Consider the following 24,291-nt stretch of genomic DNA (forward strand, 5'->3'; position numbering starts at 1 on the left):
TATCATCCAAAGTGGCATCAAATAGGGATATGTTAATACCAAGTCTTATTCATTCCAGCCATTGGAGATGTTGCTAAATGACATTAGGACATGAGAGACAAAGCGCTATGAGGTAATAAGAATTCTTGTTGTAACATAGCTGTTCTGATTCCAAGTACTCCAGAACATTCAGTGGCAAATATTACATCAAGCCTGCATGAATTTAGGACACTAGCTAACTTTAACATTTGTATGCACAGAACTGAATTGATGGCACTGAATTACATTTTTAAAGCTATACTATTATGAATTATAGTCCATCAGATGTTATTAGAATGACCCCTCATTTCAAATAACCATCGAATAACCATTTGATCCATTATTTAAGTGTCAGTCTATCCTCAGAAAAGAAAAACAGAAAGCACTACTAAAAATATCACCTCTTTCATGAAATATTTGTCTGAAGGCTAAAAGCATATGCCATCCTATAAGTAATTGCTACTATTGCAATGATAGCACGCTAAAAAAGTAAATTATATCTTCTTTATTGGATTCTCCATCACATTTCTGAAAAAAAAAAAAAACAACTTAAAATTTTTGAAAGCTCTCCAAAACCTCTTAAACTGAAACCGGAGTAACATAAAATCCCACATGAATGTGTACCTCTAGCTTTTCTACAGATTCTAATATATATATAGGTCCATAGGCTGGTACTAGGCTATCGGCCCTAGGGCCTATACAAGCCTAGCCATAACAATTCCCTGGCTATTTCATCCCACAATATTTACTTCCCTGGACCCCTGTCTAGCAGGGCGACTGACGTGATCCCTGGGGTAAATTTCCTATCTCCCATCCAGTTGTCAAGGTTCCTTTTGAAGAGGGCCAAAGAGGCGCTCTGATTGACATGTATGGGCAGTCTACTCCAGAGTACGGGGAGTCTCTGGGTCAGGAACCTATCCCTCCAGCATGTTTTGTTCATTGTGATGACAAGGTTTAGGTCCCTGGAGCGTGTGGCCCTGATGGATTGGGATTTCTTTAAGTGTAGCATGTCCAACAGCTCTGGGTTTGACATGGCCTTGTATGTCAGGCAGAGATCACCTCTGAGTAGACGATATGCGAAATATAGTACAGATATATATACATATACATACATACACATACATACAAACACACACACACAATATAGAATACAGGTTTAAACAGATAAAGAAACAAAAACATGTGAAGGCTTCAACCCAATGAAAAATGAATAGATTTTGTCTTAAAGGGATTCCCATTCTACCTAAACCATGTGGTGGGCCCTTACCACCCCACACTTCCTTACTTAAATTAAATAAACAAACTCCATGGTTGCATAAGTGCAGAGAAAAGAGGAAAAAATAGACCTTGGATCACTGCTGGAACACTAAGAGAAATTCAAAATACACAGTAGTAATTTTCAATATCACACTTATTACTGAGTTGAAAGCTGGAGTGCAAAACAAGTTGAAATACTGTCTAAAAGAATAGATGGGAAACGTCTTCTGGACCTCTAGCTACGTGAATGCAGCAATTATAAACACTTAAGTTTTTTTTTTTTTTTTGTTAGTGATTTAGAAATTAGTGCATATTTCACTTTTCCATGTTTCTATATCAGTAATTCATTAAAACTCTCATCTGAAATACACAGGCCTCATATTTTTTTTTCAGTATACTTAATACATCCTAAAATGACTTGATCCATGTACAGGTGGTATTAGGACTACACGCCATTACCACATGTGCAGGTAATTCTAATAATGTTTAGGATGACATACCTTCATCACTACATTTGCATTTAATTTTAACTATGTTTAGGACTACACAGCTTCATTACCACATCAGGTAATTTTTAACTATATTTAGGCTTGCATACCTTCATTACTACATGTCTAATTGTTTTTTTTACCTGTTTAAGATTACACACCATCACCACATGTGCAGGTAATTTCAACAAATGTCTTCATCCCCACATGTACAGGTAATCTTTGGTCAAACATTTTACTTCTGGAGTGTGATGAACTGGCAGACTTTAAGGATTCCCTGCAGGATGCACTGTTGGAGATGCGGAGTGGGCAGATTGGTCTGATGAGGGAGATGATTTTTCTGAGCTATGATACAAACTCGTAATTGCCCAAACATGGTAAGGCCTTGCTGTGTCTAATAATGGTGGCTGCCAAAAAAAAAAAATCAATTACTAAAAAATGGAAATCAAAATTTAAACCAACTATACTGGAAGGAGTGAATATAGTAACAGAGATAAAAATGGAATTGAGATCTTTAGAAAACGGTAGAAGCAAATTATGTAGAAAAAAAATGGGAATTGTGGGAACAATACATACAAGGGAGTAATGAGGTCTAAAAGGTTGCATGACTTAAAGCTATGTAATGTCCGAGTGAAAAAGATTGGGTAGACTATAAAAGCGATGTATAATTTTTGCAACTGGGAGTGCGTCAGTTTGGTTTGTGAAGTAAAATGCTTGCGACTAGGATTGTGTCGGTGTTGTTTGTTTTCATTTATATAAATCTATGTAGTAAGTGATGGTTTAATAAAGATATTTCTGGTTTAAAAAAGGCAGGAATTGAATAATTCATGTAATATTGCTTAGGTTAGGATATATGTGAAGTATATGTTTGTTATGTTAATATAGTTTGATTACTTTTATATGAATGTAAATTTGCCTATGTCACAAGTGATAATTTAATAAAGGTGTTTTTTTTTTAAAAAGCACTGGGGTTCTCTGACCTTTCCAATTGCCTTTGTGAGAGGCTTTGTTCTACCTACACTTCTCTCATCTTTTCAACTACCAATATTATAGGTCTCATTCTATCAACAACTACCAATATTATAGGTCTCATTCTACCAACAACTACCAATATTATAGGTCTCATTCTACCAACAACTACCAATATTATAGGTCTCATTCTATCAACAACTACCAATATTATAGGTCTCATTCTACCAACAACTACTACTATTATAGGTCTCATTCTACCAACAACTACCAATATTATAGGTCTCATTCTACCAACAACTACCAATATTATAGGTCTCATTCTCCCAACAACTACCAATATTATAGGTCTCATTCTACCAACAACTACCAATATTATAGGTCTCATTCTACCAACAACTACCAATATTATAGGTCTCATTCTACCAACAACTACCAATATTATAGGTCTCATTCTACCAACAACTACTACTATTATAGGTCTCATTCTCCCAACAACTACCAATATTATAGGTCTCATTCTACCAACAACTACCAATATTATAGGTCTCATTCTACCAACAACTACTAATATTATAGGTCTCATTCTCCCAACAACTACCAATATTATAGGTCTCATTCTACCAACAACTACTAATATTATAGGTCTCATTCTCCCAACAACTACCAATATTATAGGTCTCATTCTACCAACAACTACTAATATTATAGGTCTCATTCTACCAACAACTACCAATATTATAGGTCTCATTCTACCAACAACTACTAATATTATAGGTCTCATTCTACCAACAACTACCAATATTATAGGTCTCATTCTACCAACAACTACTAATATTATAGGTCTCATTCTCCCAACAACTACCAATATTATAGGTCTCATTCTACCAACAACTACTAATATTATAGGTCTCATTCTCCCAACAACTACCAATATTATAGGTCTCATTCTACCAACAACTACTAATATTATAGGTCTCATTCTCCCAACAACTACCAATATTATAGGTCTCATTCTACCAACAACTACTACTATTATAGGTCTCATTCTACCAACAACTACCAATATTATAGGTCTCATTCTCCCAACAACTACCAATATTATAGGTCTCATTCTACCAACAACTACTAATATTATAGGTCTCATTCTCCCAACAACTACCAATATTATAGGTCTCATTCTACCAACAACTACTACTATTATAGGTCTCATTCTACCAACAACTACCAATATTATAGGTCTCATTCTCCCAACAACTACCAATATTATAGGTCTCATTCTACCAACAACTACCAATATTATAGGTCTCATTCTACCAACAACTACTACTATTATAGGTCTCATTCTACCAACAACTACCAATATTATAGGTCTCATTCTACCAACAACTACTACTATTATAGGTCTCATTCTACCAACAACTACTACTATTATAGGTCTCATTCTATCAACAACTACCAATATTATAGGTCTCATTCTACCAACAACTACTACTATTATAGGTCTCATTCTATCAACAACTACCAATATTATAGGTCTCATTCTACCAACAACTACTACTATTATAGGTCTCATTCTATCAACAACTACCAATATTATAGGTCTCATTCTCCCAACAACTACCAATATTATAGGTCTCATTCTCCCAACAACTACCAATATTATAGGTCTCATTCTACCTACAAGTACTAATATTATAGGTCTCATTCTACCAACAACTACCAATATTATAGGTCTCATTCTACCAACAATATAAAGTATAAAAGAAATAGAAAGGTGGAGTGATACACCCTTTATCATTTATGATTAACATGATTTGGTTCTCTAGTTTGGTTCCTGATTGAAATGTCTTCTACATGTTGCCTTCATAGGTTCAGAGATATGCACTAGGTTAATGGCCCTGGAGCCTTTACAAGCCTAGCCCATAGGGTTACCCTGGCATTGTGCCAACTGACCTTAGCTCCCAGTGCTTCTGTTGAGTAGAGCCACAGGAGTGATTCTCGGGGTGAATTTTCTACTTCCCATCTACTCATGTCTTTCCTTTGTCGGTTTTGAATTTTTTTTGGTGCATAGACTTTATTCCATATTTCATATAAATGCAACAGGTGCCTTGGCAATTACAAAAAAAAAAAAAAAAATACCTATAAATATATATATTGTGAGTATGTGTGTGTGTGTGTGTGTGTGTGTGTGTGTGTGTGTGTGTGTCTGTGCGCGCGCGCGCGCACGGATTCAAGGCATGTATTTGTGTGTGAGAGAAACAGTGTGATTATATGTCTGTGTGCATACATCCTGCAACGGACTGATACTGCATTCAATATTAGTTCTCTGCCTTATGCACTCCATTGATAAGAATAGGGTCTAGCCCACCCTGCACCCCTGAAATATGTAAAATGAGAATTAGAGAATGAATGAGCTCACTAAACTGATCCTCCTGGTTTACAGACAGTTATTTCTCTAGAAAGCACCAGGAGAAGTTTTTCAGCTAGTGCAAATTTATTGCTGCTCCTTCATCAAGTGACCATTTTTCACATCCTGTCTTGGGTCAGATTGCAGATTCCCATGGAGTAGTACACCAAGAAAAGAGTGAGGTACTGGGGGAAGGCACGCAAGGGTATGCAGAGGAGACAGATGCATAAGCAGAGACCCATACATGGAATTTGTTTTTACATATCTTTTCTCTAAATGAAAACACTTCAAGTGCATCCAGTAGATTCAAGAGCTCGAAGAGTTGGGTCAGAGCAAAAAGCTCTGTAATAAGCAATCAGTTCAATTAAAATACCATGGTGACAAGCGAGCCAGCAGTTTTAGAGGGGCTATGGAACTACATGGTGTCAACTCCAAAGCAAGTGCAAATATGACTCCGTCATTGCCCATGCTGGTGTGAATGACCTGAGACATACCTCCCTGGACTAGTGTGAATGACCTGAGACATACCTCCCTGGACTACATGAAAAGAGACATAGAGGAGCTCTCCGATTATGTAGCCCAGGCTGGTATGACCCTGACCCTGAGCAGCATCTTGCCCTCACCAAGAATGATACCACAATACAAAGACAAGATGATCAACTTTAACAATTGACTCAAGTACTGGTGTCATTCTAAGGGGATCCAATGTCTGTCTGCCTGGGATGATGTATTGGACAAGCCACGCTGCTTCGCAAGGGATGGCTTACACCTGTCACCACTGGGCTTCCGGATATTGGCTAAGGCTCTTGCCACCCCCATAGTGCCTTTTTTAGGCAAGGCTCAAAAGACAAACCCACCTCCTTAGAAAACAAAAATGGAAAAAAACTAAGGGTAATGCTGCTCAGCACCAGAAGTCTAAATCTCAAGAGGCAGGCACTTGATGCACTCCTCAGCATGGAGAACATTGATGTCTGTGCAGTAACTGAAACCTGGTTCAAGGCTCCTGAGAGCACCCCAGTGCTACCAGGCTATACCTCGTATCATGCATTTCGGCCCCAAAACCCGGGCCGAACCACAAAGGGAGGGGGAGTGTCCATATTCATAAAGTACACCCACACCTCCAGGTTAGTAGCAACACATGAAGCATCAGAGACCATACAGGTGCAACTAACCATAGGCAAAACTGCTATACAACTGGCAGCATGTTACAGACCACCCTCCCAATCTCAAGAACCCCACTCAGCCTTCCTGAAGACACTGGAGGATATGAATGTATGACAAAATACCATCATACTGGGAGACTTCAACTACCCAAACATAGATTGGGTACATTATTCTAGCCCTAATACCCTAGCCCAAAGGTTCCTGGAATTCATAAATTCAAATGTACTGGAACAACTAGTCACCTCTCCCACTAGGGGAGATAATATACTAGACCTGATCATCACAAACATGGGGACAAAATGCTCCACACCGGAAGTATACCCCTCACTAGTGAGATCTGACCACAAACTAATCACCCTGGATATACATATCCCACCTCCACCCCCAGCACAAAAGACCACAGTGAAAAACTTCTCAAAAGCAGACTTCACTCTTCTTAAGACTGAGATGGTGTCCTTTAAGCCCACTGTGCCAGTGGATACCACATCCCACAATGCCGAATCCTTCACAAATGCTTTCTATGGACATCTCCAAGAATGCATGGATCATGCAATCCCAAACAAATCCAAGTCCCTCTCCACCAAATGTAAGCATCCTGTCTGGTGGACCTCAGCCATAAACAAATTGTATAACAAAAGAAGGAAGCTACTGCATGTCAGAGCGAAATCCCATGAAGGGAAGACATCTCTGATCAACATTAGCAAAAAACTACGTTCTCTCATAAAAACATCCAAGGCAAACTTTGAGAGAAAAATCGCTAAGGACACTAAAGATAACCACAAAGCCTTCTTCAGCTATGTTAGAAACCTGGGCGGAAACCCTCAGATATGCTCAGAGTTGGTTCACAACAACAAAAAATACACTGAACCCACAGATACTGCTAACATTCTGGCTGACAGGTTCAGTGCAGATTTCTCTCCTCCTTCACCCCCAAAAGAAGAAATATCTACCTGTCATCTCAGATGTCCAAGTGAGAACCGCCCTAAAGAAAGCAAAAAACACAGCATCAATGGGACCTGATGGTATCCCGAGGTGCATGTTACGTGAACTCCAAGAGGAGCTAAACCCACACATAAAAATGCTATTTAACCTTAGCCTTACTTCGGGATATGTACCTGAACACTGGCGTACAGCAACAGTGGTCCCACTCCACAAGGGGGGGTGCCTCTACAGACCCTGGAAACTACCACCCCATAAGCTTAACTAGCCTGGTCTGCAAAGCTATGAAAAGAATCATTATGGAACTCATAAACAGAGACATAGGGGACCTACAGACACTTGACCCCACTCAGTTCGGCTTTGTAAAGGGCAGATCCTGCCTTTTAAACCTGGCTGACTTTTCTGAGACAGTCAGTAGAGCCATTGATGAGGACAAAGCAGTCCATACAGCATACCTGGACTTGGCTAAGTCCTTTGACACAATACCCCACTCAGGCATCATAGATAAGCTAAACAGCTTTAAAGTAAACCCTTATGTCACTAGATGGGTTGCAAACTGGCTAAAGGACAGAACCCATAAAGTTAAAATCGCTGGAGCAATGTCAGACTCAAAGCCAGTCACAAGTAGTGTCCCACAGGGATCTGTCCTGGGACCCCTCTTGTTCGGCATTTATTTCTCAGATGTTAAAGCAAACATGGGAGGGTTGTGGCTGATGACTGCAAACTAGGCGCCATAGTCGATACACCAGCAGACACACACATCCTACAAAAAGGCCTCACTGAAACGGACAACTGGTGCCATAGTCACGGCCTTAAACTAAATGCCAAAAAATGTATAGTCATCCCTTTTGGAAAAAACAATGTACCCACAAATTATCACATAGACAGCAACCCACTGAGTATGGAAAAAGTAATCAGAGACCTAGGGACCCAAGTAGACAGCGACCTCTCATTTGACACCCACATTGCCAAAGTGATTAGAAAAATATTCTACCTTGCACACCTCATCATGAAGGGATTCACATCAAGATCCAAGGATGTCATTGTACCCCTATATTCCTCCCTCATCAGACCCATGATTGAGTACAATGCCCCATTTGGTATGTACCTCACCTGGCATTTGCAACAGCTGGAGAGACCGCAAAAGTACCTCACCAAAAGGATCAAGGGTCTCCAACATATGTCTTATTCTGCCAGACTAAAGAAACTTCAGCCCTATTCAGTAGCATACCGCCTGCTCATAGGTGATCTCTGCCTGACGTACAAGGCCATGTCCAATCAGGATCTGATGGACATGCTCCACCCCAAAAAATCCAAATCCATCAGGACCACGAGAGCTAAAGACTTAAACCTCGGCACATGTATGAATAGGACATGCTGGAGGGATAGATTCATAACCCAGAGGCTTCCCATGCTTTGGAACAGGATCCCAGTTCGTATTAGGCAGAGCCCCTCACTGACTCTCTTCAAGAGAAATCTTGATGAGTGGATGGGAGATCGTAAGTTTACCCCAGGGGTCACATCTGTGTCACAGCTAGACAGGGGCACAGTAAACTAATTCTATTATATAAGGGGACCTTCATTGTGTCACTACTAGACAGAGGCACAGTATTCCAGATTTATTCTGTACATTTTTGTACCATTTCAAGGGGTGGAAAAAGCCACATCACTATGGCTAGGCTTACAAATGCCCCAGGGCAGATAGCCTAGTACTATACTATGAAACTATGAAACGGAATTGCTAACAGATTTAATTAATTTGACTGCAGTGGAAATACATCAGCCAAAAGATGCAACAACAGAGCAGGATACTCAGCTCAAAGAGATACAAGATACCCAGAGTTTGCAGCAAAAGGAGATGGAGTAACGGGCCATCATAGCTCTGCATTTCAGTGTCCATCGTAGCTACACATTTCAATGTGGTCCAGGATCTCCAGGCTCATACTCTGCAACTAAACCCTGGGCCTCTACTAAAAATGAGATTATCCCAGTCAGACTTTCCCAGTAAACAAATGTCAAATAAATAAATACACATGGCACCAGGTTCATGTTGCCCCTAACTACAGTACTTCAGGTTACTGTAAAAGGAAGACAGTGGCTCCATGTTTGCAGAAATGCAGAGAACTTGGCTGTCAACTGTAGTTGCATTACACTGCTTCTTTGGGTCTCTCAAAGGGTATACAGCATATGGTTTTCCAAACTCCCTCGGATGTTGATTCATTTTTGGCTATGCAAGCTAAAAAATGGTCTGCATATATACAGAAGATACATTTCACCCTATGGATACAAACAAACTCAAGGAAACAGGATCACTTGGTTACTTGGCCATATAGTAAGTCACCCACCAAAAAAACAAAAAAGAGGTTAAGAACTGGAGCAGCTACATAATAAAACGGCAAATGAGACCTAAAACAGTGATGTTCAGTAAAGATTTTAGAACTTCCAGCAGGTTTGAGCCCTTAGATGAGATAGCTAAAAATGGTAAGGTTCACTAACACAGAAACAGATTGAGAAGATTGCCAGTATAGAATTGTGAGGGGACACCTAGCCAGAGAAAAATCTCTCTGGAGTTGATGTATCACCCATAGGACTTACATAAACTGTGATAAAACAGCAAAAAAACCAGTGATCTATTCTATTAAGTTCTGCCATTGTGGATGAAGGTTTGGTGAAATGATGTTGGGGTGGGAACATGTCAATTCACTGAAGGTGATTTCAGCAAATGCAAAGAAACCAAAGCAGTTCATTGAAACTGCCTTGGAAAGTGGAAATTTTCTTTTTTCTCCACTGTTGTGCAATCTCATATATAATTATGGGGGTGTCCCCCTATGGGCAAGATGTTCAGAGGGGGGGGGTGGCCCCCTGCAATAAAATTGTTCCAGTGTTCACTGAAGGCAACTTCAGCAAACTGATTTTGGCTTATTTGTGTTAGTCGAAACTTCCTTTGATGCATCAATATAAATCTGTTAGGGTTATAGTAAACCACATTTGTTAGTGTGAAAATATAACTTACACTTTACATGGAAATGTTGTTTTATGGGGATAGTTTTAGTGCTAGTTTCTAAAATGGGAACCTATTCAGCCTCTTGGTCACTTTACAGAAATGCTACACTAGTTGTATATAATAATATAGTTATAAAGGATATTCTCCAGTGGTACCTCATCTTTTAAAATATTCAACTTATTATTCTCGCTTGGCCAGCTTCTATGGTTTGTACTTCTAGCAGCGTCATTTGAGAGTGGAAACATAGGGAAAAATGCTAGGAGATGTGTGCCTAACATCACTGTACACTTAACCCAAGTAGCAAAATTGAGAGGACTCCACTGGAATGTCAAAGGGGTGTCAACTTTTCAAAAGCTAAAGCAAATCTAACACAGATTAAGAAATATGGGCTCCATTTTGCCCAGCTGCAAGAAACCAGAGTTAAAGCATCTTTTTCCAACAGATTTCACTAACTGTGGTGGGCAATGTTACTTGTCTTGAGCCGCATCTTCAGAGTGGTGTGGTGTCATTCATATTAGTAATCAGATGAACTGGGTGTTACAGCATAAATTATTAAAGCATGTAGATTGTTGATATTAATGTTTCACACTCTCTTTAGCAGGTTATTAGACCTAATGAAGTGGACCCAAAGGCAACGCAGTCCATTAGATTGTACATTGAGAAGTTAAATCCCCACCAGAGAGTTTCAATGTGGTTGCAGACCCTTGCCTAGAAAAACTTCTCATGGATAGACTCAGACAGTCTAAGGTGTCAAAAGAATTTGAGGTGCTACTACATACACTGGATTTAGTGGATATCTTGCAAGTTCTGAATCTGGCCATAACTGATTATACTTGTCTTGGACATGGGGGTAACCAGTAGGTTAGATATGTGGCTGGTAGATGAGAAGTGCTTTCCTTGGGTCAGATTTGCCTAGATCCATCCACTAAACTCTGGAGATTGGACACCCTCCTCTAGGAATTACAGCTTTGTTGAAGTTGCCAAGAAATGGATCACAACATTTTGGGAGGAACAAAAGACTATAGCTACTCAGTATTTGCAGAGGAGGCTCTTATTTAAAAATGATTGCTGTATTTAGATACAGCATTTTAATGGGAGGTATATCAGAACATGGGAAAGATGGCAGAATGGCAGGGAAATATTCCTAGGAAGAAGATTATAAGCAGTGGGGGGGGGGGGGCAGGAACAACTTGGAGGGGAAAAGACAGTATAGGGCTCACTCACACGCCCACTTAGAAGTCAAACGGGACAGAGAGAACATGGGTGAAGGGAATCACCTCGAAGTGTTAGTATGGAAATGGTAATTAGGGATAGACAGTATCCTTGGAGGTGTTCCCACAGAAATAGGTCATACATAGTGCAGGATGACCATCCCTATGACCTCAGTGATAAATGCTTTTCTATGTACTTTTACTAGCCCTTGCTCGTCAGAAAGTTAGCAAATTGTCAACTTCTTTAGAAAAACAGGAAATTAGACAGGCCAGACTCCCTTTTAGCAGGCAAAGCCCCAGGTTTAGACGGATACATTAACAGAGTTTTAATCAGTGTTTAAGACAGAATTACTCCACTCAATATACTGCTAAGCATAAAACATTTCTGAAATAGATAGTGCAAAAATGTTAAGGTTCTTTAAAGAAGGGACCCACCTAACTACCAGCCAATTTCACTGGTCCAGATATATCTTTTCTGCTAAATTTTTCATCATCAGATTAGATAATGTACTCTTGTCCTTTGTAGGTGCAGATCACCTGGGATTCATTAAGGGGAAGGCAGGCACACCAGATCTGATTAGGCACTGCTTGAATGTGCAAGCCTATTGTTGCAATGAAAATAGGCAGGTTGCTGGTATAACCTTGTGCCTCACAAAGGCTTTTGATAGAAAGTTAGCATTCGGTGGGACTTTCTCTCGGCCTCGATGTGTAGGATGGGCTTTCCTGAAATATTCATTTGCTTGAGATGCAAGTATTAGACTGTATAACATTCCTCTTCCTGGTGGTAAGCACCACAGAGCAGTTTGCTTCAAGGATTTTTTTTTTTAATTAGATTTCCATCATGCATGCTGCCATTCTTTATTTTAGGATGAAATGAGATGGATACTCTTTAAAGTCAATGATTATCACTGCAGGCCAAGCATATGCAACACAGACTGTTATGCAAAGGATACCAGAAGAGGTCATACAGGGTCATAAGACTGTACTGAAGAAAAGCAGTGTGATGAATGGTTCTCATGCCACACAACTAAACCAGACACAGTAGGAGTGTAGGACTCACGTTTGTGTCTGCACTGCAAAAGAGTTATTAAGAGATTTAGTGCTGAAAGGTTTTATGAAGTGACATTTATAAACCAGAATAAAACCTGCCACATGTCCGGGAAACCATGACTATGTATCCTAGCTTTATATAGTTGAAATGCACTACTGAGAGTATCAGGATATGAATGACTGGTAAAGAACTTCAGTATGTGAAACAATCTATTTATTCATTTTATAGTTATATTTATCCTGAAACAATCTATTTATTCATTTTATAGTTCTATTTACTATTTTTTACTTTCTTTTTACTTGCTTGTTATATCTCTGCTTTGCAGATCCTACCACATTTATCCTGTTATTTATTGACTTACTGTTTGTGCTTTAATATAATAGCAGTTTGGTGTTGATAACATTAGGTCTTATTCTGTCTTTTCCTTCCCTTTTACTTTTCCTTTCACTTTAAATGTGCTTCTGCACTATTAATGAAATCAATCTCTGCCTCATCTATTTATCTATATTTTTAACCTGCCTTATTGCTTGTAAATGTAGGGCAGCCATGGTGGTGCAGTGGTTAGCGTTGTCGCCTCACAGCAAGAGGTTCCCCGGTTTGATCCTTGGGTGGGGTGCCTTCTGTGCGGAGTCTGCATGTCCTCCTTGTGGTCATGTGGGTTTCCTCTGGGTGTTCTGGTTTCCCCCACATCCCAAAGACCTGCTGTAGGTGGACTGGACACTCTAAATTGGCCTGAGGTGTGAATGTGTGTGTGTCTTCTGTGGAAGGTTGGGTGCCGGACTGGCAACTTGTCACTGTAAAAAACTCAACTGCCAATCATGAGCGGACATGTGATCTTTGACTAGTACAGGCCAGGGATTGGGCTGTGACTGTCATTCAATCATTGAGTTGAAGAGGATTAAAGTTGAATATACAAATTCTTGAGAATGCAGAGGGTGCAAGAGCAAAATTCAGTACCTCCTTCATTTATCATCCAGCTGGTAATTTCTGCACATCCTTTCAAGAGTTGTCCAGCTTTCTTGCTTCATCAGTGCCATTTTCTAGTTGGTCTGTGCTTAATGACTTCAGCATAAGAACTGATGGGGAGTCAGTACCTTTTGTAAAAAAAACACTGTGTATTATGAAGGGGTTTAGATTTGCTTAGGTGGTTACCTCAGCCTGTTTATATGGCAAAAATCCAGATGGATCTGAATTTTCTACTTGATGTTATGACCAATGATTTGATGATGGAATCAGCTAGCTGGACCACTCCATTATTTGATTTGTGTTTGATCAATGTTTGTATTAATCTTGAGATGGGTAATTTATTCACATATACATGATCTGGTATATATTCTATACATCTTGGAATAATTTTATTAAACGCTGAATTTGTTCTTTTCTGGCTTTTTGAATTTCAATAAAAATTATATAAAATATACCCAACCCTGGACACAAGTACACACAAAGACACAAACCATAAGGTTGGTAATTTAAGCATATATATGTAATCTTATATATATTCTGTATATCTTTAGTATAATTTTATTAACAGCTGAATCTGTCCTTTTCCGATTTTTTAAATTTCAATAAAATTTATATAAAAATTATACTGATCTCTGGACATGGACACACACACACACACACACACACACACACACACACACACACACACACACACACACACACACACACACACACACACCAAAGGGAATCTGGACAAACTTGGTTAACAGGTACTGCTTACCTTTAGTAACTGAAATAATATGCGTGTAACATATGAAGTGTGGATTACTTGCAGAAACTGACAATAATAAACTTGTTATAGTCTGGTTCATGCATAAGAGCCTAGCTATACTCAACTTATTATAATGCATTTCTTACATACGAATCTCAGTGTTATAAGCAAATCCTGTTCTTGTACATGCTGAAGTTACCATCAAACTGCAACGTCAACAAAATAGCAGCTTTAAAAGCTGCAACACCCCCTCATGGTGCACTACCTCACAAATAGCAGCCAGAAGTGAAGTGCACCGCTTATCAGCTGACAACTTTAAAAGCTAGTTGGCACTACACTACCATTTCTTTTTATATAACCTAATCCTAAATCTCAAAAAGCAGTTAAAATTAGTATAACATTCATTATTGCTCTATGAGACAATGCTCTGAAAAGCCTGTTTACACCGAACATTGCTTAGCACAACTGACTGTGAGATTATGGTAAAAGTCCCAAGGGTCATCTCGCTCCTGTGTGAAAAGGGTGATTTCCCATCTATGATGCTAATGAGTAGAGATATTGGCACTGGAGGAGCAGGCAGATGACTTCTAAAGTAACATCTTGCAAGTTTTTTATCAGGTAGTACATTTGGGCAAGTAAAACTTCCTATGTATTACAGAGAGTTAGTCTTTTATGTGTACATGAACTGGATTCATAAAACTATATCTCTCAAGTTTCACACTCAAGGTGAGTTTCTGAAATCCATTTTAACACATCAACTTAGTTATCACAACTGACTCAACTGTAATCCTAAATGTAGTAAACAGGCTTCCACCAGGAGTCTGTAAAGCACAGCTATGTGGCTCATCAAGCCATACCTCTCAACTGTCCAGATTTTTGCCTTATAGTTTTGGTCTGTTACTCAAACTGCGGTTTTCTGGAAAATCTTCTGACTGAAGTCACTAAATAATTATATACATTTGAGTGCCTGACTTCATATTCAGAAAATGCATATTAAAACAAATCCTATTATTCTAGCAACTTTCCAAGTTTATAAGAGCAATATTTAAATCTGTCCTTATTTGTGGCCCTTTGTCCTCCAATTACATTAGGCTTTGTCCAGATTTCTTGTGCTAAGTGCTTAAGAGGTATGCATCAAGCTAATCTGCAGAAGAGCTCAACCAAATAAATAAAATGTGTTTTGCAGGGGTCAAGCCCTCCTTCACTCCATTACAGGGGCAAGCTCCCTACACCCCAAAACTTATATATAGCTCCCCCAAAACTTATATATAGCTCCACAGTTCCACAGCTCCACAAACATGAAACAGAAGAAAAAAATACACCTAAAATGATGTAATCATTGGTGGCAGAAACATAGAAATTACACTGGCAGTGATTCTTATTGATAAAGAGCAAGCAGGGAGTTAAGTGAGCTGGATTCAGCTAGATTAAACCTTAATCCAGTACATGGAGCTTACTGACTACATTATAAAATTAAAAGAAAAATAACTTTGGTATATAACAAAGCTCATGTATAAGAAATGCTATAGTTGCGATATAAAATATGCAACACACTGCCGTAACTGAGAAAACTTTGTAATGCCCAAAGCAGACACCACAGAACTACATTGAAGACCTACTAAGAGCTTTAAAACCTGTAACACAGCTGGAGTTGATATAATAGTTAAGGTGTTTACCTTATAGGCACAAAGTATACGGTTTGATTCACATCTTTGGGAAATTGGTTAGCTTTAAAATGGCCCACAAGGCTAGCTTCACTATGAACCTTCACTATAATAAGTGACACCAACATTTTAAAGAGCAAGTCTAAATAAACAGCTCTAAAAGCTTTAAAATCTAGTGGAAATGGTAATAGGAAGTATCAAAACAAACCATAACTCAATGCCTGTTTAAATGTTATCAAAACAAACCATAACTCAATGCCTGTTTAAAATTTTATCCAAAGAACTTCAAAATTAGAATTCTCAAGTGCAATGTGCAATGTTAACATTTAGGGAAAAAAAAAAACATCCATTGAAATCATTTAAGTAGTGAACGCATAGTGACCTCTAGTGGTGAAACAGCAATTAGAGTGCAGATCTCATGCCAAAAGACCAAGGATCACTTTTCCCATGGACTTTTTCTGTGAAACATGTCCATTTGGCACAGTGTCTATAACTACTGCATTCAAAATCTTCGTGGATTATAAAGAACTATGGTTGTATCACTGATTATAACTTTGTTTTAAGAACTTTTGTAGTCTTTTTTCAGCTGGTTACGATCAGTCAGTTGTAACCTCTAGAGTACAATGGAGTGAACTGATCATTCTCCAAAATCTTCACAAAGATATGCCAGTTAGTAGACTTTACTGCATTACCAGAATCAAATCAGCTTTCTAAAGGCGTGAACAACTTTTGTTGTGTGTCTTTTAAACCTTTTATGATCTTATCTCAGGATATAGCACACACAGCAGCCTATACAGAACAATGGCAGCAGTAATAATACGAATTATGCTATACAGCAAATAAAAAAGTGTAGCAGGGTGAAATGCCCAACAGCTTTTAAATCTGTTGGCTGTCTATGCGGCAGTATTAATTGTCTTACAGCATTCAAGGTAGTAAAACACTTGAAGACACCGTTTTTTTCCCCAACATTGGGACACAAAGCTCCATATACTATAAATTACTATGATCAGGTCTCCCAGATCATAACTCACATCTTACATGCTCTAGACATGAGTCTGCAACAAGTGTCCAAGTCCCAGACAGTGAAAGACACTATTTCAGAGGCAGGTGCTCTGGTATCTAACAACTCGAAAGGCTGACACTCGTGCTCAAAGTCAACTACATTTTGGGTGAGGTGCAGCAGCCATGTTAATACAGTGGTGTGCCACACCTCACCAGACACATGGTTGAGTTTTAGCAAGATATGTGCTGCAGCCATGGGGAGAGTGGCTTAGATTTTCAGGTGGTGCTCAGGAGGCAGAGTGTGATTATGGAAGCAGAAGGGGGGATTTTAAAGTTAGGGAGGGCATTTTAGAGGTAGGGAATGATTGGAAACTTGGGTTTAGGAAACAGGAGTAGAGTTTTTCATAGTAATCAGGGATTATACATTTAGGGAGGTTAGGACTGAACTTTTAGGTTTAGCAGCAATCAAGGACTTTGATGTTAGAAACAAAGAGTGGAGTTTTAGTTTTAAGGAACAATTTTGGAATTTTGGGCTAGGGGCAGGAGGGGAATATACAATTAGAGGTAGAGATCTGTTAAGACTATATAGTTCAGTAGGGTTGGATGGGAGGAGGGATAAGTATTTATGTGAGGCAGGGTTAGTGGGAGTCAGTGCATTTTCCACTTAGAACAAGTAGCCAATAACAAGCCGCTAGCATGTGAGTATGTGTAGTATACCATTTGACTTGGATGTTAATACTCAGCTCTTGAGTTTTGCATCACTTTTCTCTTAATGTGAGTTCTTTGACATCCACTTTCAAATGCACAGCAAGCTGATTATGACTGGAGACCCAATCACAAACCTCTACAATAACTCAGTAACAGCACAATAATTTCAATATATAGCATTGCACAAGACAATAAAATTTAGCAAAAATAGATTCTAGTTGTGCTTGCAATGACAACACTCATGTTTCCCACAGTATGCAAAAGGTAAGAGTCCTATAACTATTTCTGTACTTTGTGGTTAGAATCATGTCTGTAGAAGGTCACCTTATATGACCAGCACTTACAGCTGATAATTAGAGAAAAAGGCATTTATTTGCATCTGTTAACCAGTGTTGAGCACTGATGCATATAGACTTTTTCAGGCTTGGCTTCAGAGCATTGTCTGGGTAAGTGACTTGGTCAGAGTCACACAGTAGGTAAACAGAGACTGAAAGAATGAAACCCCAGATCACAAACAGTTCAGTATTTATTCTCAGAACTGTCTGAAAATCAGAGTAAAATAAATAAGTAATGAAAAGAATACGTGCATTTCTCATTGCTATCACAGCATGTGAGAAAGGCCATGTGAGAAAGGCACGGTTGTTTTACGGTCTGAAGATTTCCACTCCACCCCCAACAGGAAGGCACTTTCACTGTACTGTACAGGACATACTTATCAGTAACACAGTTACAGAAACACTACAAGTACAATCAATACATTTGTGAAAGCATATAGTAATAACCATTTTGCTAACATTGAAACAAATCTGTTTAAAAGTAAAGCTTCAATATGTGTTGACAGTTGCGGCAATAGCTGCTGAGTCCAGTTGTACATATTTTACAAGGAAACTGTGAGAATAACTAAGAAAGAGGCTCTCTTTGGAAAAATCTATTGAATGTTAACTATTATTAGAATTATTAAAATTCATCATGGAAAGTTTTAAAATCAGAACAACTAAGTATAAGATGACATGAGATAATTAGCAGAAGCTATAGTTACTAGTTTTATTTTCTCCATGTTTTAATTATTTTATTCATTTCTGATTACATACGTTTTCCATTTCATGGTCACCACAGAGCTAAAGCATATCCCAGCATTCATTGTGCACATGACAGGAAACTAGGATGTCACTCAATCATTGAATATACAGCAAAGAAACAAACACATAGACACACACACACACACAACACACACACACACACACGCACACACGCACACACACGCTTGAACATGGCAAGTGCACACTTACAGGCAACTTGGAAGATTTCAATTTTACTTACACAAAGCAAGTCACAGGGATGATGCTCCATTAAGAATGTCCCTCAGTCAAAAGTTGAACTAGAGATGTAACTGGTGATAGGCAGTGTCAATAAGAAGTGTACCCCTGTGCCACCATAAGATATGTTATTATATTTAATTCCATGTCCCATGATGCCAAGTGCCATTGGATATTTGGTCTAAATATGCAAAATAACATTACTTCTTTGTCTCAGTGTTATGAAAAAATTTAATAGCATTAAGTTGTATGTTCTCTTACCATGTATTCCATGTTAGATGATTGGGGGTAGACCTGACCCCTCAGTTTATTATGAAGATCCAGAATGAGCTTCTTATCAGTTTCACTGATCGCTCGCTTTCCTCTTGACTTGCTGGTTTGCCATTCCCCATCTTCCTCCATGTACCTTTCCAAAAGTGCTTCAAACTCTGTAGCATTCAGGTTAGCCATTGCAACAATGGAGTGGAATACAAAGAATAAGGCAGATACTGTAAGCCATTCTTGAGCTGTATACTTCATTGTGGATGACCTTTGTGGTCTCTAGGTTTAACTCCAAAACAAAAAACTTTTGTCAGATCTTCTGGCTAGGAAGGAAAAAGAAAAAAGGAAAGAAGCAGAAAGCATGACTTTCAAATAAAAATAATAATGCTCATTAAATGTCCTAGATCACATAATTCTATCTTTTGTATAACCCATGGAGTATGTCTATTATGTTGCCAGAGTGAGAACACAAATTGGTAATGAATGCTGGCATCTGGCATCCTCTGCTGAGCTGAAAGACATTTTACTGGCTACCTAGTAATGACTGACTTCTGTTTTCCATATGATTTTGGCAGCATTACATGACGTGACAGCCAGCAGATGCTTTACACACAGTTGAAGTGCTTCTGGGTACACAATGCTGTTAAATTCAGACTGATTATAAGAACATCAGCTTCAGCCTACAAACATTGTTTAATGGTAGCATTTAGCTGATAATTTGCATGAAATAATTTATACAGTTTAATGGACATAGCCATGTTAATATTTTACAAATAGTTTCTAAAATGATATTTCAAATAAAAAAAATTTCTTCTCAAACCCACTGGCTCTAGTATCTAATTATTTCATCCATCCTCCAAATACTGCAGATATTTTGGCAGTTTCCTCAGTCTTACAGTTCTTTTTCTTGACTATATCAAAACTTCTGATTCCTCTGTCAAATCCATTCACAGCTAGCAAAATCCTTTTAACTTATTTGACTAGTTTCATTTGCAGATCTAAGCTACCAAGAATGTTATTAATCAGTGAATATTCCTTCATTTCTGCAGTAATTACTCATTATATAACATCAATGAAAATATAAAGCCTTATTCTTGTTCATCATGGTTGTACCAGAGAAACTGTTTCAGCACAGTGTACCTTTTGTTGTCCTCAGTTCGGAAGTACAAATTCATTCTTAATTATGGCAAAGTATCTACAAAAAAGTTACCTTTTGATGTTCTGTGCTTGTAAATGTTTCTAAAAGCCACTTTAACATTTATGCAATCATTGTACCTCTAGCAAAGTGGAAGTTGACCACAGCTCTTCACTCTAACCACAACACCTATGTACTAATCAGGTAAGCCCACTAGATGCAAATGTCTCTTCTAAGAGGGGATTCAGGACTACTCTGGAGATCAGTGTCTTTCTCACATTCAAACAACTTTTCAAGTGGAAACTGAAATCTGACCCATGCTACAGGATAAAGCTTCAACTTAACCCTATGAACAAAATTAGTGGACAAAGTGTCCTTTTAATGATTAGCACACATAAAGTACAGTTGTGTAAAATGTTACCATAACAGTAAACGTCCTTCTCTCCACTGCTGCAGTATTTCGTAAAGAAGGGATGTCCCCCGACAGGCTGCCCAGGGCAGAACATCTTATTTATTATACTGCAAGACTTAAGATAACTATACATTTGTATCATAACATAAAAAAAAGTGGTCTAATTTGTATACAGGTCCCAAAATGATGTCACGATTTCAAATACTATCTGTTCCACCAGTCTCACACAAACAAGTTTAGTCTGAATTAAATGAAGCTGTCTGCTAGTCACAGTCAGTTTAATTTCAGCACTTCATTGCAGTACTAGCTAGCACTAATTGCATTCCATAGGAAGCAGAAAAGGCACATGGCCTTCTAGATAGCAAGAAAACAGATACCTTCAAAGGACTGCTTCACTGAACCTTAACATCACCCATTTGACAAGAGAACATGACTGATGTGTACCCCCCACCCATTGCATTAGAAATCCAACAAGTGAAGTAACTGTGGTGTTTTAAAAAGTGTGTTTCTCGCAAATTCTGCCTTCTGGATTATTATTTTGTCCGTTTTTGGTTTGCTTGTTGCAAGTAACTGTGGTGCGGCAGAAGTAAGCTTTTTTCCTAATGTGTATACACACACACAAACACGCGCGCACACACACACACACACACACACAAGATCACCTGGAGCAAATCAGAATGACAGCATGGTAAAGGCATTTTCTGACTTCAAAAAACGGTTTCTACCATTCTATCCCTTGTCGGACAAGTCCACTTTGTATAAAGCAATACAACAGGCATTGATCGCTATTGCAAGCAAACACACATTATTAATACATTGTGCATCACATGTTAAGTGTGCAGAAAAGTGAAAAAGATATTAGTGATCTTCCAACAGAAAATATTACACATGCAAGTGGTGTGATAAATTTATCTGGACCCACAGTGGTTTTGCAGTTCCTTTTAGGAGCCCTTCCTCAGGAGTTAGTAAGTTACGGTACAACTTGCTATCAATTTTAAATATGCACAAATCAAGCTGCTTTTGGTAGAATGTATGTGGAAAAACACTTACGTTTTCTGTGGTTTGAAAGCACGACTGCTTCTTACATAAACTGAAAGTCCATGTATGCACCTTTTTTAGTTTCACTCCTAATTGTGATTCCCGAAGGTAAACAGACTGTGCAGCTGGAGCGTTTTTGTTTAAGTCCGGTAATGCTTGTTTATATTCTCTCCAGACAGCAATAAATCGCTGACCTGACAATTTAGGATCATACAACTTCTCTCTGTGAGACCTAGGTTTGATACTCTCGTATGTTAAGATCGTTCAGTTCTGCTGCACAACACCTACTCAAGTGTTTCTACCCTGTCACCTTCTGTAACAGTGCAGAGTGAGTAGAAGCGATGGTTTCTCTCCCTCTTATCCTCCGCGAGGAGACTGCTTGTGACGTCACTCCTTAAAGTGTTGTCTCTCTCTGCAGCAGTATATAAATGAAGGACGTGCCCTCTTCCCTTCACTCCCACTCATATAAACGAGGGAACTTCTTGTAGTTGCAGCAATTCAAGTAACATTCACTTTTCATTTAACAGAAACTTATTTTAAACAAACTAAGGGGCCATTTCTACCAATAGTATTTCTTTGCTAACTCGTTCTAAATTGCTTGCTTGAAGCAGATGTTGAACGTCTGTGTTCTCAAAGTGGCTTGCATATGTTGCTGGAGCTTGCTGTGTATAGAAAGTGCACTAACGGAGCTTTATTTGTGTATTTATTTATTTTAGTAGACATTTGGTGACCGGGTAAGCCCGACTGGGCCAGAAATCCAATTAAAGCGGAAGCCCGGGGAGAAAAACTCCACTAAATAAAATAAATAAAGAAAATAACAATACACGTATAAAGTATAATAATATAAATTATGAAAGTAGTATTAACATAGAAATAACAAGAAGTGTACGACAATAGCCAGTACGTACATAATGAACAGTTAAGGTGTATACATACATTAACATGAGAGAGAAATATTACGAGCATTACTAATACATTGGTATTTTTTACAAAGAATAACAGAAGTTCTTACAGTATGATTAACAGAGAGCAGGTATATGGGCGAAGCTAATAAGCTGTAAACCAACATTTGTGTTGGAGAGAATTATAAATAATTCTAGCCTGCAATTATAATACGAACTTGACAATTGTGTTTGCAGAAATGTTTTACTTAGTGTGTTCTACAGGATAAGACAAATGGTGTATTTATTTTACAGTGAGAGACAATAGTTAACGATGATGGAGTTACCAAGTTTAATAGTAGACAGAGACTTTACACTTGTTAATGTTAAGATTCAGATAAAGAAATTGTAGTGACAGAGAGGAAATGTTGGACTCAAATATAACAGTGCTAAGTTGAAAAGAAAGCGCAAAAGAGTGAAATGCAGGATTTCACAAGGGAGAAAAGTGGTACAGAAAATAGGTAGATTATTCGTCGTTATAGCACAAAAGGGAGCTATTTGTTGGCAATGTTGAGATTTTGAAGAGGAGGTGCTGATTGTAAGGAAAGAAGGAGGTGAGAGAAGGATTGGAAGTGGGAGCGGGTATCTGTAGTGAAGTAAGTTAGTCTAGATGAAGGCTGAAACATAGAAAGGGGAGTGTAAGGAAGGAGGACTGGAGTTAGTCAAGATGAGAACAGGTATAAGGAAGGGGGAAGCTAAGGAAGGAGAACTGGGGAAGAGTGGAGTGTTTGCATAGGAGGGGAAGAAGGGCGAGTATTGTAGAGAAAGGTGTTAAGTCGAGTTACAGGTATGAGAATAGAGACAAGTGGGGCAGATAGGGTGAAGTGTGGATGAAGTAGGAGAGGTGAGGTGGGGGTATTATAACTGGGATAAGGTGGATGCAAAGAGGTTTGGGGGGAGAGTGGGCGAAGGGTAGTTGAAATAGTAAAGGTAAAAGGTAAAGAAGGAGAGAGTGTGTAAATGGAGAAATTGAGGTGGTAGCTAGTTGGTTTTGGAACAAGGACAGATATTTGAGTTAAGAAGATAATTTTGTATTGTGAGTGTAAATTTCTGGAGGTTAGTTATAGCTCTGATATTCATAGGTGATAGTTTAGCAACAGTATAGGAATATAGACACTGTCCAGCTCTTTCACTTGGTCTGTGTACAGCTATTAGTTGCTTATCTTCAGAATGGAAAGCCCTGGTAGGTATGCAGATTTGGAGAATTGAGTTTAAGGCAGGACAGCTTTCAGGTCTATATATCATTCTGTGAGTGATTGATAGTTGCAGATAGTCTAGATGATGTGGGAGTTTGAGCCAGTTAAGTGTAGTAAGGGCTTTACAGTGGTGTGTGTGTGGTAAGATGCACCTATAGCAAATTTAGCAATTTTATTATAGCAGGACTCAAGCTTACTTTTTAGTGACATCTGAAGTTGGTTAGAATGGGGGCACCATATAATAGAGAGGGGAGTAAATAGGTTGTGGCTGTATCCATGAAGTTTTTGTGCTGATAGAGCATCCCTAATCTGGTGTGTTTTCTTAATAGCATTGTGTATGTGTTTGTGTTTGCCAAATGTGCTGATAGAGCATCCCTAATCCGGTGTGTT

At 38.6% G+C, this 24,291-nt stretch overlaps 1 protein-coding gene across 1 annotated transcript in view; it reads right to left on the reverse strand.

The window, feature by feature from the left end:
* Positions 1–22,101, reverse strand: part of CRISPLD1 (cysteine rich secretory protein LCCL domain containing 1) — a 694,545-nt gene extending 672,444 nt beyond the window's left edge. The window contains exons 1-2 of the mRNA XM_044065835.1: positions 21,777–22,101; positions 19,180–19,502 (exon numbers count right to left, since the gene is read on the reverse strand). Coding sequence (XP_043921770.1) covers positions 19,180–19,437 — 258 coding nt within the window. The 5' untranslated portion in view covers positions 19,438–19,502; positions 21,777–22,101. The remainder of the gene's footprint in view (positions 1–19,179; positions 19,503–21,776) is intronic.
* Between the last annotated feature and the right edge of the window lie 2,190 nt (positions 22,102–24,291).

The sequence above is a fragment of the Protopterus annectens genome, chromosome 3.part0 (assembly GCF_019279795.1).
Source record: "Protopterus annectens isolate FY-2018-M chromosome 3.part0, PAN1.0, whole genome shotgun sequence".
NCBI classification, from domain to species: Eukaryota; Metazoa; Chordata; order Ceratodontiformes; family Protopteridae; genus Protopterus; species Protopterus annectens.